Source organism: Populus euphratica, unplaced genomic scaffold, assembly GCF_000495115.2.
Source record: "Populus euphratica unplaced genomic scaffold, PopEup_1.0 scaffold480.1, whole genome shotgun sequence".
NCBI classification, from domain to species: domain Eukaryota; kingdom Viridiplantae; phylum Streptophyta; class Magnoliopsida; order Malpighiales; family Salicaceae; genus Populus; species Populus euphratica.
In genome coordinates this window covers 67,705-86,357 of record NW_011500359.1, presented here as the reverse complement: position 1 = coordinate 86,357, position 18,653 = coordinate 67,705, and the positions used below count along the sequence as shown (strand labels likewise).

Here is an 18,653-nt window from a genome sequence, read left to right as displayed (position 1 = left end):
ATAATGATTAAACAATGATAACAATAAATGTCAAGGTTAGAGGATCCACTAATGGTATGTCTAACAAGTATAGTATAAACTCTTATTATTCAATTGAAAACCACACACAAATAAGGTTCCAATCAGAATATAAATAGTTAATATGATTACATTAGTTATCTTATTCGATTAATGCTAATACTTGTAAATCTCATCAGGCATTCATGATTATAACTTATGTTAACAACAAATCAAGTTCCTTTCATAACTTAGGTGTTGGTTATACCATACAGTATGGGTTATAAAAGTATCAAACATTTATTATACCAAGTGTTATAGAACATAAATCTAGATTAGTCATTAAACAAGTAAAGTATTAAAAGTGAACAAGATAACAAATATAAAATATATTAGTATAAAAAATTAAGGTCTATGTTGAGTTTGCATTATACTTATTCTTACACCATTAGTTTAACCTTTTCACCTTGACATAATAAACTTAGCTAAACATAATGAAAGAAAGAAAAATAAATAAACAAAATAAGAACATAAATAAGATAAAAGTTAACTAAATAAAGGAAAGGAAATGAAAGGCATAAACTTGATATTAATGAAAACAAAACCTAAACATTACAAAAATACAAAAAGAGAAAGCAAGAGCATAATATTGATCTGGAAACTAAGATGCCTAAATGCATGACAAATGCCTCTTTTTATAGGCCTAAATTAGAAACTATTGATTTGATGACTAATTAAAGAGTGGGTGACCAACTCTTGACTTGATGACAATCCTTATCTTCTCTTGTCTGCCCAAAATGTCATGAATAACGTCAGAATTGGAATCACTTTAAAACATAAAAGTTGTAGGAAATTATCTCAGCTTTCTAGAAAAAAAATGGAGGTCATTTGGATTCTAGAACTCTAGATATAGGCCAAACACTAAACAGTGTTCAGGCTGAAGGCAAATTTAGACTTCTTTGTTGTTACTATAATTTGGACTTGAAAATGACCTTTTTAAAACTTGTGCTCCATATGAAAGTTGTAGGCTTATGTCTTACTTTTTCATCCATATAAAGTACACCTTAAGCTGAGATCTACAACTCTAGATATGACCTAATTATCGAATAGTATTCTGGTTTGAATTGCACCAACATCTCTTTTCTAAGTTTGGCCATCTCTTTGTCCTTTCTATTTCAGTTCTTAAACTCATTAATCAATCCTTTCATTTATATGACAGGCCTGCATTTAAAATGAATATTTACCACAAATTAAAGTTATCTTATATTATTAGATATGTTATTATAAAACATGTTTTAGTAGTTATTGATACTTCAAGTGCAAAATGATGATATAAAACCTTGATAAAAATACTATTTTAAGTACTAATCAGTTAGAGAATAAATATGAGTTTTAATTTTGTTTATTTATGGTAAAATAACCTTTTTTTTATAGGGTTAAAGATCATTCTAAGTTATCAAAGATTAATTGGCTTTGTGGCATCATTTGCATAGTTAAAGTTCTTAGATATAAGGTTATTTATGGATTTAAGTTTTTTTTCCAATACCTATGGTTATCATGTACATAGTTATATTTGGGTTAATATTCTATCAAACTTGATTTTTAGCTTTTTGAGTTTTTATCTACCTTGTTGGGGGTTGCTTGACCATGTGACCAAGAAATTCACATCAGTTGATATTAGAGCTAGACTCTAAAAATCAGGTTTTATCCTTTATTTTTTTTCTTATTTGTTTTGACTTCCTTAACTTTAGCTCTCTTTGATTATTTTGTGTCTAGAGCCTAGTGGGTTATCGTCTATGGTTCCTTTAAAAAAGATGTTATTTTATTGTTATGTCTTAGAATATTATAGTAGCATATAGAGTAAAAAAGAAAAAAGAAAAGAAAAAAAATGAATGTTTAAAAGTCACTTTTGTCGAATCTTCTATAGTACACAAACAAGGGAGAATTTGGAACAAACCAGTTCAAAAAATTCTCAAATTTCATATACAGGTTTTTAGAGTAAAATTGTACCCCATATAAAATTTGAGATTATTTGGAGATCATTTTCTATAGTAACCAAGGTCAAGATTAAAACTTATCATAATAGGTCAAATTCATATTAAAAAGGAACTTTCAGTCAAATAAATTCAGAACATTCTTAAATTTTATATATTGGGTTTTAAGGTTCTAATTGCATCTTATATAACATTTTATGTCATTTGGATTTCGTTGGTTGTAGGAACAAAATTCAAGATTGAAACTTGTTATAACGAGTCTAATTTGCATCATTAATTCAAACTTGTTTTGATGTTATTGTTTTTCAATTATGACAGTATAATAACATCATAATTGATATATTTTGGTGTTATTTATTTTTTCTTTATATAAACTTTGCATTCTTTTTCTTTCGTGTTTTAAAAAAACATCTATTTTTCATATAAATTCACTTGTTACTTATGAAATTGTAATTGTAGTTTTGTCTTTGCTTGTCTTTATATTTTTCTTACTTCTTAAGTCATATACACAAATTTAGATATGTTGCTAAGGTTGTTATATTTAGTGTTGATTTTAGCCCCTAAGATTCAAAGAAAAGTAAGACGAGAGGAAAAAGACATAGCGAACATATTTGAGTGAAACACGAGAGGAATGTAAACATGTGAGGGAATGAGTGGATGATATATATTTCTTATCAACTAACCAACTTTCATATTTAAAGATGTCGGAGGCTAGCAACAACATTGTCACCACATAGAGAAGACAATTAAATTATAATTCAGATATGCATTATGAATCAGCAGATGAATCAAATTACTAATGAATTTGGAGATTGATTAGATGGGTTAGAGAGACAACATGTTAATGATCATGGTAGGGTTTAAATTAGGCCTAAGCGAAAAGACTTTAATATTAGAAAGGTTGTTAGGCAAGTTAACACTAATATGTATGAATTTGTGGTTGATAATGCGGACATGAGTGATGTTGATTTTAAAGATGAGTTTATAGGACATGAGGAACATTTTGGACAATATCAGAATTGTCAGTTTATAGGAAAAAAATATGATGATAATTTTGACTAGAGGGTAATTATAGGTATTGGAATCATAACGCCAAGTTAGGTGGAGTTTTATGTATAATTAAGCTGAAAATACTAGCTTTTTAGGGGAAGAATGATATAAAAGTTTATTTAGAATGAGAGAAGAAGGTGGAGTGGATTTTTTTAGTGTCATAATTATCCAAAACCTCAAAAAATTAAGCTTGTTATGATTGCTTTTACCAACCATGCTATTATATAGTGGGATCAATTAATGACAAACCGCATGAGGAATTATAAGAGGCAAGTTAATACTTGGTGTCATAACCCAATTCTGGGTTATTCCCCCAAAATCAATTTTTTTTTTCAAAATAAAAATAAAAAAATATATAAATAAAATAATGGCTGGCAACGTGGAGAAAGCAGGCCGAAAAATCAAGCTGCAATTCTTAGAGAAAATTCAAGGCCTAATTGTACCCCATTATGCCCAAGAACGGATAAAAAATATGAATTCAAGGTCAAATTAAGTGATTATTGGACGAATTTTTACAAAAATTAAGTCTAACAATATAATTAAATTTTTAATAAGCCAATTTGATTTAATCATGGACCAAATTAAATTTTAATTGTGTTAAAGAATTAATTTGAGTTCAATTGAAGGATTTAATTAAGTTCAAAGACTTAATTATACTATAAATGGGTCAAATTAATTTTATTTGGGGCTTAATTAGTGAAAAATTAAGTCCAAGGACATAATTAAATTTTTAATAGGTCAATTTGATTTAATCATGGGCCAAATTAAGTTTTAATTATGTTTAAGAATTAATTTGGGTCCAATTGAAGGATTTAATTAAGTGTAAGGACTTAATTATACTTTAAATGGGTCAAATTAATTTTATTTGGGGCTTAATTGGTGAAAAATTAAGTTTGGGAGCCTAATTTGGGCTTAATTGAGAAGATGAAAATTTTAAGAGACCAAATTTAATTTTTACCAAGTTAATTGATTGAAATTAGGGGCCAAATTGTAAGAAAATTGAAGTTTTGGGGTCAATTAGGGGTTAAATTGATAAAATTTGAAGTCAAGGACCAATCTGCAAAAGGCGCCAAACTATAGGGATTTATTGGACAAAATCCAGGGGCCAAATTGAAGAAATTAAAAGTCTAATGATCAATTAAGGGTGAAATTGCATAAATCCAAGACCAAGGACTATAATGAAAAAGGCACATAAATTCGGGGCTGAAGTTGAAGTTACGCCGGGACCAAATTGCATTAAATTAAAGTTTCAAGGTCAATTAGGGATTTTATTGAAAGAAATTGAAAGCTGGATGACCAAATTAAAAAATCAGAAAATCCCTAATTTTAACCCAAAACGGCGTCGTTTTTTAGTATAAAAAAAACAGAGAGAGACTAGGTGACGTGTCACCTGATCACTGTTCATCGTCTTCCCCGAAAAAACTGTCGGGATAGCTATTTTATGGGCGCGTTTAATGCTTTGTTTGGCCCCTAAAATTTACAAATCTTGCACCAAAATGACCACCTACAACCCCTCTATCCTTGTGAATTGTTCGGTCGGGTTTATAAAATTCAGAACGGCTCCGTTGGTCTGCTTAAAATGGCCACCTCGAGCAGTCCACAGCCTTGGACCGCCCAAAATTTGGCAGTTTGAGGTGCACACTTTGAATCGACGGCTTGGATCCCTCGAGTTGAATCAAGGGTCGGAATTTTTTCCCAAACGAAGATGAGATTACCCTTTCCCACCTCCTATAAATAGAGCCTCCATTGATGGCCTAAAGGAGGAAAAAATCGAGCTTAAAGATGACCGAAAACCTTCCTTCTGTACTCATTTTTCCTGCAAACAATCCTTTTTCTGCTTTCTCTCTCCACCGTGGCTTTCAGCCACCACCACCTTCATCACCTAGCTTCTCACCATCATCACCATCTCCAGCAACCATAAAACCATCTCACATGATAGTTGCACCACTTCTCTCCCTCTCTCCTCTGCAAAAATCTTCTCCTCGGCCACCGTGACTCCAGCAGCGGCGCGACAGCAGATGTGGCCGCAGCCTGCTTGCCCAGAAGCTCTCTTCCTTCCCAAAGGCAGCGGGGGTAGCAGCTCTCTCCCCCCAGTCACACCAACAGCTCTAGCCGTGAGCTTTCCTTCTCCTTTACAGGACTCCACTCCTTCTTCTTCCAGCCGTGACCAGTGCACGCCGCCGACCTCACCACCTCTAGTTGCACCGCGCACCACCAGCCAGGCCGCCTACTCCCTCCACGCCAGGTAATTCCCTCCTCCCTACTTAATTCTCTTCTTTCTCCGATCGCCCCCCACTCCCCATCGTGGCTGCTGCATGCAGATTCTGCATGTAGCAGCTAATTAATTAGTTGCTTGGGCCGGGCCAGCTACGGCCCAACTCACGTGGCTGGGCCTAACCCGGCCCAAACCAAAACTCCTGGGCCAACATCGGCCCACCTATTTTGGGCTAATTTTGGCCCACTTCTCCTGGGTTGAGCCCGGCCCAGTCCACATGTTTTAACATATATATATATATATATATATATATATTAAAAAAAAACAAAAAAATCGAAAAACATTTCAAAAAAATATTTAAAAATTTGTGATTTTCTTAAATGTTTTTTCTATTAATTTTGCATAATATCAGTTTGTATATTTATATTGTAAAATATAAATTTGATATTAAAATATCTGATTTTCTTAAAAAAAAAAGAAAAAAGAAAAAAATGTTTTCATGCATACGGCCAAATCATAAAATTTTTAAGCATGTTTTCAAAAAATAATAAATAAATGCATATTTTTCCTGTTTTGAAAACCAAAAAAAAAAATGGATATCATAACCAGTTTATGATTACCCGTTAGGATTTGGCCAACATGTCAAAAATCTTTTTCTCCTTTTTTAGAATCTAGATGCAGACTTTAATATTTGTAGGGTGTAAAATTACACGTTAAAAGTACACCTTCAGGTATTAAAGATACGAAGTGTAAATAAATATGATGTTAATATTTAGACTTTAGAACAGTTAGGATTTAACCCAATAAGGTAGAAACTCTCTCGTGGAGAGAGATCTGCCTTGAGCCTTAGAAAAGACCAACAAAAACTTGATTTAAAAACAATCAAACAACAGTGCAGCTTACCTTAGGTAGGGTATATTGGGGGTGATGCATCTTCCCCTTACACAACCAGTCCCTTACTCAGACTCTCGCAGACCATAGGTTCCTAATGACCATAATACTTGGTGGCGACTCCCAACAAATTCAATCAAAATCGAGAAACAACAAAATGAAAGATCGCCAAGCCGGACGCCACACAGATTTTTCCACGCGCGACAGAATGGCAACTCCACTAGGTACTCTGACACGACTAAAAGATTGATGTCTTCTCCCAAGTGCAGGAGTGTCGAAGTAATAAATAACCCGGCAAGACCGGGGTCGAACCACAGGGAGGTTAATTGTACAAATTATAAACAACAATTATAAAACAACAATAACAACAACAACAACAACAACAACAACAACAACAACAACAATAATAATAATAATAATAATAATAATAGTAGTAGTAGTAGTAGTAGTAGTAGTAGTAGTAGTAGTAGTACTAATAATAATAATAATAATAATAATAATAATAAAGAAAGAGAAGAAGAAGAAGATGATGATGATGAGAGCTTGGAGATCAAATATTAATGTAAGGATTAAGCAATAATAATAACAAATGTCAAGGTTAGAGGTTCCACTAATGGTATATCAAACAAGTATAGTATAAACTCTTATTATTGCATTGGAAACCGCACCGAGAGGTGTTACCAATTAGATTATATATTGTTAACATGATTACATTAGTCATCTTATTCAATTAATGCTAATACTTGTAAATCTCGTCAAGCATTCATGACTATAACTTATGTTAACAACAAATCACGTTCCTTTCATAGCTCAGGTGTCAGGTAAAAAGTACATTATGGGCTTGGAAAGTGCCAAGCATTTGTTGTACCAAGTGTTATACAACATAAATCAAGATTAGTCATTTAACAAGCAAAGTATTAAAGAGTGAACAAGATAACAAATATAAAACATGTTAGTATCAAACATTAAAGTCCATATTAAGTTTACATTATACTTATTCTTACACCATTAGTGTAACCTTTTCACCTTGACATAATTAACTTAGCTAGACATAATGAAAGAAAGCAAAATAGATAAACAAAATAAGAACATAAAAGTTAACTAAGTAAAGGAAAGGAAATGAAAGGCATAAACTTAATATTAATGAAAGCAAAGCATAAACATTACAAAAAATCCAAAGAGAGAAAGGAAGAGCATGATCTTGATCTGGAAACCAAGATGCCTAAATGCATGGCAAATGCCTCCTCTTATAGGCCAAAATTGGGAACTATTGATTTGATGACTAATTGATAAGTGGGTGGCCAACTTTTGACTTGGTGACAATCCTTATCTTCTCTTGTCTGCCCAAAACGTCATTGATAACGTCACAATTGGAGCCAGTTGCAAACATGAAAGTTGTAGGCAATTGTCTCAGCTTTCTTGTGTAAAAAATGCAGCTCATTTGGACTTCTAGAACTCCAGATATGGCCAAAATACCGAACAGTGCTCGAGCTGGAAGACAGATTCGGGCTTCTTTGTTGTTGCTACAATTTGGACTTGATAATGGCCTTTTTAGATCTTGGGCTCCATATGAAAGTTGTAGGCCTATGTCTTACCTTTCCATCCATATAAATTGGATCTAAATCTGAGATCTGTAGCTCATATATAGCTCTAGATATGACCCAATTACCGAACAGTGTTCCGGTTTGGATTGCACCGACATCTCTTTTCTAAGTTTGGCCATCTCTTTATCCTTGCAATTTAAGTTCTTCAAGTCATCAATCAATCCTTTCATTTATGTGATAGGCCTGCATTAAAAATAGACATTTACCATAAATTATAAGTATCTTATATTATTAGATACATTATTATAAAACATATTTAAGTTAAGGAGTTATTGATACTTCAAGTGCAAAATGATGATATAAAACCATAATAAAAATGCACTTTTAAGTACTAATCATACTCCTTGTTTGGTCGAACTAAGCTTTGTTTGTTTGATTATTTGATTATTTGATTATTTGTTTTTTTTATTTAACTTTACTGTTTCAACACTTTTATTCCTATTCATACATAAATACATGCATTCATGTATTTTTAATTTTGCAAGGAGACCCAACGCTATGATAGATGGGGAGTAGCGGTCTGCCCCATAACTTTCAGTTGGGGTTCAGATTCATGAAACATCCAACTATGAGCTGAGTGTTTACTTAGTGATGACAGTCACATAGTGCCCCAACCATCCTTTGTAAACCCCTATACTGCCTTAACGAAAGGTAGTCACTGGGCAGTTCATAGACCTTTTGAGACTAGTTAGAAAACATATCCCTCATGTAATAACCTAGAATTTGTCTTAACTTTTCAGGATTTTTGAGGTAAGACCATGACTTCCCTTACCTTTTCGGAATATAGGGATAGATCTAAGATGATGCAATTAGACGAAAGGGATTGCCTAAGGACTAAGCTACAGGTGTTTCACCTTCGGGGATATTGATATGACCCCTACTCTTGAAGAGTATGCTCAGATCTTGAGTTTTTCGAATGACCCTTACAAAGTATACTTCAGGCAAAGAATTGAGAGTACAGCTGCAGCAGTCGCCAAACTTCTACATTTGGATGAAGTTGATCGGTACAGGACATCCAATAGAGGGTTCAAGTGGAAAATGGTTGAGAATAAGTTGAAGACAGATAAGGAAAAAGGGAGGTTGGGTGAGGAAAGGTATCAGATAATCGCTTTCGCCATCTTTGGTTTGGTTCTGTTTCCTTCAGAAGTCGCTGGAATTATTAGCATTGAAGCTGCTAATGCCTTCCTTGAATTCGAAGAGACAAAGAATAACCCCACTTCAGCCATCTTAGCTGAAACCTTCTTGTCTCTAAATCATTGCAGATTGTATGGGAAAGGGGCAATGCGATGCTATATTCCTTTTTTATTCATGTGGATAGTTAGCCATTTGGAAGCGTCAAAAGAAGTTTTCAATAATTTCTGGTGGTTTAACATGAGGCCTCTTGAGCTAGTGCTGATTGAAGAGTGGAATGATTTGGATGAAAAGGCATGGGTAGAGAAATACCAAGAACTTCCCCAAAGTAATTTCAGATGGAAAGCTCCTTGGGTAAGTAGTTCATCTTACCTCATGAGTTGCGGTAACAAAGCATGGGTCCCATTAATTGGCTTGAATGGTTATGTTAGCTACTCACCCTTATTGGTGGCCAGACAGTTTGAAGGAGTACAATACGTGCCAAGAACTTGGGGATTAGCCGAATATACCGCTCCGTTTAAGGAAGTTAGCTCTTTGGATGAATTAGGTGCCATCAGAAATGATTGGAAGCAGCTTATTTTAGTCTATAAAGAAGAACTTCAAAAAGAGTTCTCAGTTAGCCCCAATTATTCAACATGGAGGAGTGATAAGCCATTGAAAATACTTCAAGAGGCAAAAGAGCTAGGGGGAACCCAAGATGAGTCATCCGTGACATGGGAGCTCAAAAGAAAAAGGGTCAACAACGAAGAAGATCTCCGAGAAGAATTGGATAAGCTGAAGATTGAGCTTGGCAAGAGCAAGAATCATTAGAAATTCCTGGAAAACCAACTCTTGAAAGAAGATCAGATGAAGGCCACTTTAGATCAGCAATTAAAAGAAAAAGATGAGCAAATTGATAGGTTAAGAAAGAACTAGCACGAAGCAAATACGCAACTGGAAGAAGGAAAGGTCAGGTATAATGAGTTGGTAATGATAAAGCAAGAATATGCAACTCTAAAAAGGGCCTTAGAAGATAGAAAATCTGTTGATAAAGAGACAATAGCTTCTCTGAAGGAAGAAAGAGATCGATATAAATTGAGATGGGAAGTTGAAAAAAAGAAGAACAGATTGGCTGATCTCACCATTGAGGAAGAAAGAAGTTTAAGAACTCAATATCAGGTCTAAGTTGATGATGAGAGAGAGGCAAGAAGGATAACTGAATCAGATATGAAGGAATACCTAGACAAAATAAATGGTATGAGAAACCGAGTTTCTGTATTACAAGCCGAGCTCGAGTCCCGAGAGGAAGAAGTAAAGAATATGCAAGAATAGTTTGAGGAATGGCAAAACACTAAGGTAGACAACAGTCGTAGTTTGAGGAATGGCAAAACACTAAGGAATGGCAAAACACTAAGGAGGAACTGCAAAGGGACAGAAAGTAGACTGACAAGCTGATTGACATGGTGGCTAGAAAGGCAGATGAGCTACGAGTGAAGGCTGCTAGGATTGCCAACAGTCACCGTAGATATGAGGAGTATTTGGATGAAGTTTCCTCTTTCATCAAGAATGTGGCCAATAGAGGAACATCATTTGAATAAAGGCACTTTGTATGAACCATCTGTATTAAGCCTACTTTTAAGCTTTAACAATGTACGGAATTTAATCATTCGAAGGACTTGGGTAAAACCTCTTTGAGTACATCAGACTTTGGATTTTACCTATATTTAAAGGAGGTCATGGATTAGCTCTTCAATCTTTATGCATGCACTTTACATTTGCATCCATATTCATACATTCATTCATTATAGCACACATGTATATGACATGTCAAAATATAAGTCCCCAAAGAGTCTACAACACCCGACTTCGAGCAAGAAACATGGAAGACGAAGAGCGTGCTTACCGCGAGGCTCATTTCCAAGAACAGTTAGATGCACTAAAGGATAGTGTGGCTCGCTTCACCAGCTTACTCGAGCAAGTGCTAAGGAATACCTCTAGAGAAGGCCCCTTAACTAGGCCTGCTACTCTCCCATCACTCCAACCTGAAGAAATAATGGGAGAATATGCACAAGAGTCTCGACACGATCCAGCATTTGTGCAGTCAACCACACCAGCACCGACACCTATAGTCGCAGATGCATTCACTAATGAATCCCACAAAACCAAGCCATCTGACGACAATGATCATGATAAGATGGTAGCACTAAAGGCCAGAATCAAGGCCATTGAGGGAGTAGATTTATATGACCCGGTACGAGCTGTAGAAATGTGTCTAGTCCCTAATGTGGTGGTACCCAAGAAGTTTCGAGTTCTTGAATTTATCAAATATATGGGAACTCAATGCCCTGTTACCCATCTCAGATCTTATTGCAATAAAATGGCAGAGGTAGTACACGATGAGAAATTACTAATGCACTTCTTCCAAGACAGTTTGAGTGGGGCAGCGTTGAGTTGGTATATGAGGTTAGATAACGCCAAGATCCATACATGGAAGGACCTCGTAGATGCTTCCATCAAGCAATACAAATACAACATGGATATTGCTCTTGACAGAACCAGCCTGTCTAATCTGGAAAAGAGAGATAAAGAAAGCATAAAGGAGTATGCCTAGAGATGGAGAGATTTGGCAACATAGGTACATCCCCCTCTTCTAGAAAAGGAAATGGTTGCTCTGTTTACTGACACACTAAAAGCACCATACTATGAACACGTGATGGGTAGTTTGGCTCAATAATTCACTGATGTCGTGGCGATAGCAGAACGAATAGAGCAAAGAGTAAAGAGTGGGAGAATCTTTGCACTCGTAGAGAAAAGAGGTTTTGGAGTAAAAAAGAGAGAGATTGATCATATTGAAAGTAGTTATAAAAGCAAGAAAAGCCAATTCCAAAAATATAATGCTCAGTCCTCTTCACCCTAAGTTGCCAACACCAATTTCAACCCTAAAACCACCAAGCAAAAAACCAAGCCGATAGTTTTCTGAAAAACAACTACCAAAGAACCCAAGAACAATTACCTCCATTACCGTTACCCTTAAATGAAATGTACCGAAAGCTACTAAGCATCGGAAAAGTAGCCCCCGTACCTTTAACGCCCATACAACCACCTTACCCCAGCTGGTACAAGCCGGATCTCACCTGCGAATACCATGCTGGTATAGCTGGACATAGTATCCATACTTGCAATGCTTTTAAGAGAAAGCTTTTGCAATTAATCAAAGCGGGGTGGATAACCTTTGAAGATGCCCCTAATGTGACTACGAACCCTTTACCCAATCATGCTTCAGGTAGCGGGTCTGTGAACATGTTAGAAGTAGAACACTCGGAAAGCTTAAAGATGCCAATGGATAGGATCTGTCAAATGATGGTAGATGCGAAATACAAAGAAGGTAGTGAAAAGTGCTATATGCATCATAATGTAGAAGGCCATGTGATCAGCCAGTGCGAGGGCTTTCACAAAAAAGTAATGCAACTGATGAGATGTGGGTTGTTGTGAATTGAGAAAGCAATAGACGAAGAAGTTTTCATGATGGAGGCACCGAATAAAGAGGTGTGCCGAGTACAATTCACTACGGAAAGGCCACCCAAATTGATTTTAACCAAACCAATAGTGGCACAAAAAGGGGATTATAATGTTTTGCCTCATGACTATGGGTATTCTTTTGAAAGCACTCAGTCACCGCCTATTTTTCAAGCAGAAATTGGAGGATTGACCCGCAGCGGCAGATCTTTCACTCCAGAAGAGCTGGAAAAACAAAGAAAAGCTAAGGGTAAAGAGGGGGTTGATGTGGCTGAAGAAATAAACAATCCTGTCACGGAAGAAGAAACCAATGAATTCTTAAAGTTGATGAAACATAGTGAATACAGTGTTGTTGAACAGCTTAAGAAAGCTCCAGCAAAAATATCACTATTGTCTCTAATTCTAAGCTCCGAACCACACAGACAAGCTCTACAAAAGGTATTGAACGAAGCATACGTTCCCCAAGACCTCAATCAAGAAGCCATGGAACATTTAGTGGGAAGAATCCAGGCCTCAAATTACGTATACTTCACCGAAGATGAATTGGGTCCCGATGGTATTGGGCATAACAAGCCACTATACATTACAGTGCATTGTAAGGACATTTTGATTGGAAAGGTACTCATCGATAATGGTTCCGCTTTGAATGTCATACTAATGCATATGTTGAAAGAGATACTTGTCGATGAGTCACACATGAAACCTAGCACCTTGATGGCCAAAGCATATGATGGTTCACCAAGACAGATAATTGGGACCCTAGAGGTGGAACTATATGTGGGGCCGCATATGTTCTTGATAACACTACAGGTTATGGATATCCACCCATCTTACAACATATTATTAGGGAGGCCATGGATTCATGCAGCTGAAGCGGTGGCTTCTTCATTGCAACAGTGTTTAAAGTATGTCATGAATGGAATGTTGATAACTGTTAAAACTAAAGAGACAGTTTCCATGATAAAAATATGGTTGTACCTTTTATTGAAGTAGAAGATTGTAGAGATGGGAATGTTCATGCATTTGAAATCGTGAACGCAGAATGGGTTCCTGAAGGTGCAATACTGAGAAAGCCTAGAATTCCCGAAACGGCAAGGATGGCTGCCAAATGCTTCCTAAAGAATGGGGCTCATTTTTAATGTAACTGACACGACGAAAAGATTGATGTCTTCTCCCAAGTGCAGGAGTGTCGAAGTAATAAATAACCCGGCAAGACCGGGGTCGAACCACGGGGAGGTTAATTGTACAAATTATAAATAACAATAATATAACAACAATAACAACAACAATAACAACAACAACAACAATAATAATAATAATAATAATAATAATAATAGTAGTAGTAGTAGTAGTAGTAGTAATAATAATAATAATAATAATAATAAAGAAAAAGAAGGAGAAGAAGAAGAAGATGATGAGAACTTTGAGAAGGAATATTAATATAACGATTAAACAACGATAATAACAAATGTCAAGGTTAGAGGTTTCACTAATGGTATGTCAAACAAGTATAGTATAAACTCTTTTTATTCAATTGGAAACCACACACAAAGGAGGTTCCAATGAGATTATAGATTGTTAACATGATTACATTAGTCATCTTATTCGATTAATGCTAATACTTGTAAATCTCGTCAAACATTCATGATTATAACTTATGTTAACAACAAATCAAGTTCCTTTCATAGCTCAGGTGTCGGTTATACCATATAGTATGAGCTATGAGAGTGCCAAGTATTTGTTGTACCAAGTGTTATACAACATAAATCAAGATTAGTCATTTAACAAGCTAAGTATTAAAGAGTGAACAAGATAACAAATACAAAACATGTTAGTATCAAACATTAAAGTCCATATTAAGTTTACACTATACTTATTCTTACACCATTAGTGTAGCCTTTTCACCTTGACATAATAAACTTAGCTAGACATAATGAAAGAAAGAAAAATAAATAAACAAAATAAGAACATAAATAAGATAAAAGTTAACTAAGAAAATGAAAGGAAATGAAAGACATAAACTTGATATTAATGAAAGCAAAGCATAAGCAATACAAAAAATACAAAGAGAGAAAGGAAGAGCATGATCTTGATCTGGAAACCAAGATGCCTAAATGCATGGCAAATGCCTCCTTTTATAGGCCAAAATTGGGAACTATTGATTTGATGACTAATTGATGAGTGGGTGGCCAACTCTTGACTTGGTGATAATCCTTATCTTCTCTTGTCTGCCCAAAACGTCATTGATAACGTCAAAATTAGAACCACTTGCAAACATGAAAGTTGTAGGAAATTGTCTCCGCTGTCTTGTGTAAAAACTTCAGCTCATTTGAACTTCTAGAACTCTAGATATGGCTAAAATACTGAACAGTGCTTGGTCTGGAAGACAAATTCGGACTTCTTTGTTGTTGCTATAATTTGAACTTGAAAATGGCCTTTCTAGATCTTGGGCTCCATATAAAAATTGTAGGCCTATGTCTTACCTTTCCATCCATATAAAGTAGACCTAAATCTGAGATCTACAACTCCAGATATGATCCAATTACCGAACAGTGTTCCGGTATGAACTGCACCGACATCTCTTTTCGGAGTTTAGCCATCTCTTTGTCCTTTCAATTTCAATTCTTAAATTCATCAATCAATCCTTTCATTTATGTGATAGGCCTGCATTAAAAATAGACATTTACCATAAATTATAGGTATCTTATATTATTAAATACATTATTATAAAACATGTTTTAGTTAAGGAGTATTGATACTTCAAGTGCAAAATGATGATATAAAACCTTGATAAAAATACACTTTTAAGTACTAATCACCATACTCCCAAACATACAACCCTGGTTGGAGAAATCACCCAAATTTCAGTTGGAAGAGCGAGAACAACAATGCACAAACTTCACAACCACCATTTCAAGCACACCACAATTTCTAAAATTCTCATGGATATGCACCTCCTTATGCTCCACCTCCCAGAAGAAATCTTGAGGAAACATTGCATGCATTCATTGAAAAGCAAGAGACAATCAATACTCAACTTGCTCAAAACATGACAGATTTTAAAGATACTCTTGCAAAATTAACATCTGCTCTCAGTTTCCAAGAGAAAGGTAAGTTTCCATCTCAACCACAACAAAATCCCAAGGGGCAATACAATGCAAATGCAAGTAGTTCCGGAAGCCAACACATGGATCCAGTTAAATCAGTCACTACTCTGCGTAGTGGTAAGGTTATTGAAAAACCCTCTCTTGAACCTTATGAGAAAGATGATGAGTCAATCTTTGAGGGTAAGGAAGGGGTTGAATCTGAAAATTGCAAAGAAAACACTAATTTTCCGTCAGCACTTCCATTTCCTCAGGCCGTAACCAAACAAAGGAAAGTCAATCACAACTCTGAAATTTTTGAAATTTTCAAACAGGTAAGGATCAATATACCTTTGCTGGATGCTATTAAACAGGTTCCTTCCTATGCTAAATTTTTGAAAGATCTATGCACTGTGAAGAGGAAACTGAATGTGAAAAAGAAAGCCTTTCTAGCCAAACAAGTAAATGTTATTCTTCAGAATAATAATACTTTGAAATATAAAGACCTTGATTGTCCTATAATTTCTTGCTTTATTGGAGAGCATAAAATTAAAAAAGCCTTACTTGATCTCGGTGCCAGTGTGAATTTACTTCCATATTCAGTTTTTTAGAGTCTCAATCTAGGTGAGTTAAAACCAACTTGTATAACTCTCTTACTTGCCGATAGATCTATCAAAGTGCCTTGAGGAATAATTGAAGATGTGCTAGTACAAGTTGATAAATTCATTTATCATGTGGATTTTGTTGTCTTGGACACAGAACCTGTTGAATCATGTAATTCATTTCCTATTATTTTAGGACGTCCAATTCTTGCAACTTCTAACGCATTGATTAATTGTAGGAATGGACTAATGAAGCTATCATTTGAAAACATGACATTGGAGATGAATATTTTCAACATTTGCAAGCAACCTGGAGATGATAATGAATTACAAGAAGTAGATCATATTGAGGAATTAGTTTATGATCAACTTGAATATACTTTAAGTAAAAATGAGTTAGATGAATCTGATGATTTGCAAATGATTTATTCCGAGGAAGAAATCACAAAAGAAAAATGCACTGAAAATGTTGATGCGGATCTTTTGTCAAAAGTGACAACAAATTCGACATCTGACATCACACCAATCGATGATTACTTTCCGAATGAATCCTTACTTTCTCTTAGTCCAATGCCTTGGTATGATAAAAATATCAATTTTCTTGCTTTAGGAGATTTGCCAGCTGATTGGAGTACCCAAGACAAAGAAAAGTTTTTGAACGAAATGAAGAACTTTTATTGGGATGACCCGAACTTATTTAAATATTGTCCTGCTCAAATATTTCAAAGATTCATTCCCAACAATGAGGTAAGTAGTGTCATTAAACTTTGTCATTCTGAAGCACGTGGAAGTTATTTCTCGTCAAAAAAGACAGCTACAAAAATCTTTCAAAATGGATTTTATTGGCCCACCATGTTCAAGGACACACATGCATTCTGCAAAATTTGTGAAAATTGTCAAAAAGTTGACACTGGTCAAAAAGTTTTGTTTTATAATTCTCAACTCTATTCATTCCCTAGAGAGCTAAGATCAATATGGAACAATCATTATAGGGCCTGTGATATTGAGAATTCAATGAATGACAATGTTTTTAAGGAAAATGGACATCGTTTGAAAGCTTACTTTGATAATTTTCCTAGTGAAAATGAATCAACTAGTTTGAATGATCTTGTAGATAAAGGTTGATTATTTTATTTTTCTTACATTGTTTTTGTGTTTCTTTTTGAGTGATTTTTGCTAGTTTCTCTCACCCCGGTCAAATGGCGGACAACGGTACTCCGTGACTTAAGTCGGTTCTTTCAGTTTCCCACAATAACTGATATCTGTGTATATATTTGTGTAATTCTTTGAATCTCTCTTCCAATTCTCATTTGAAAATGGACACTAATCTTGAAAAATTGAAAAAGTATTTTCCCGTTCTGTCTCAAAATGCGATTACACAAATTTATCGTGCTAGATGTGCAAGATTGAGATTGTTAATGAATCATGGAATTCCTGAAGATATTCACTAGTTGATTGAAGCAAAGGTCCGATTATCAGGTGAGTCCTCTAACTCCTTCATTTCACACATGCCTAGAATAGGTAAAAGCACTTTTATAAAGAAACGTCGTGCAAAACGACTGAAAGTCTGTCATCGATGTGCTAGATGGACTTGTAATACATAATGTCGTTTTTTAGGAATGGTATCTATAAACCATGAAGATAAAATACAATTCATTAAGGATGGCCTTAGTAAGGGGTCTTTAGATAATCTTCTATTTACTCTTGAGACACATCCTAGTGGAGATGTGCATCGTGTAATTTATGGCCACTATTTCATAAAGAACATGATCAACTTAGTCTTGGGAATCTGACTAAAAGAGACCCTGTTTGCCAGTTTTTAAGAAAACTGGATGGGAAGCCTATCCCCGACCCATAGAGGGCATTTAAGCCGTTCTTGGACGTAAAACCAAGGGAAGATGTGAGCCACAATCATAACTACCTGTACATACACATGCTTTTTCAAAAGTAAATAAATAAATAAAGAGAGAGAGAGTGTGTGTGTGAGACTCTAGCTGGCTTATATATAGGTGGTATGATTGCCTTTCTAATTTCCCATCTATGAAATCCTCTCTTCCTTCCTTTCATTTCTACTCAACCCATACATTCAACAAATAGAAAAGTGTGTAGAAATGGCAAGTTCCTCAAGTCATCATATAAGAAATATTTGTGTTTTCGGTGGATCTAGTCCTGGGAAAGAAAAGGAGTTTTTAGAATCAGCAAATCATCTTGGTTAAGTGCTAGCTGAGAGAAAGATTCATTTAATATATGGGGGAGGCAATCTTGGGTTAATGGGAGGTGTGTCAATAGCTGTATTTTTAGGAGGTAGTCAAGTTTTGGGGGTCGTACCCGAAGCTTTAGCACAAGGGGACATCATTGGAAAAACAATTGGAGAGGAACTTCAGGTCTCCACAATGTTAGCTCGAATGAATGCAATGTTTAACCATGCTGATGCCTTCATTGCGTTACCAGGTGGTCTAGGCACATTGGAAGAGATCTTTCATATTTCCTCTTGGGTCCAACTGCACATTCATCATAAACCCATAGGTTTGTTAAATGTTAATGGTTATTATGATAAATTGTTGTCTTTTCTTGATCATGCTGTGGAACAG

The 18,653-nt window shown here is 35.2% G+C and overlaps 1 protein-coding gene across 1 annotated transcript; it reads left to right on the top strand.

Moving 5' to 3' along the window:
• Positions 1 to 11,900: 11,900 nt before the first annotated feature.
• LOC105114041 (uncharacterized) lies at positions 11,901 to 13,516 on the top strand. The gene is made up of 3 exons (XM_011010449.1): positions 11,901 to 12,246; positions 12,364 to 13,282; positions 13,381 to 13,516. Exons 1-3 carry the CDS (start codon positions 11,901 to 11,903, stop codon positions 13,514 to 13,516), a joined length of 1,401 nt encoding a protein of 466 aa, XP_011008751.1.
• Positions 13,517 to 18,653: the final 5,137 nt, after the last annotated feature.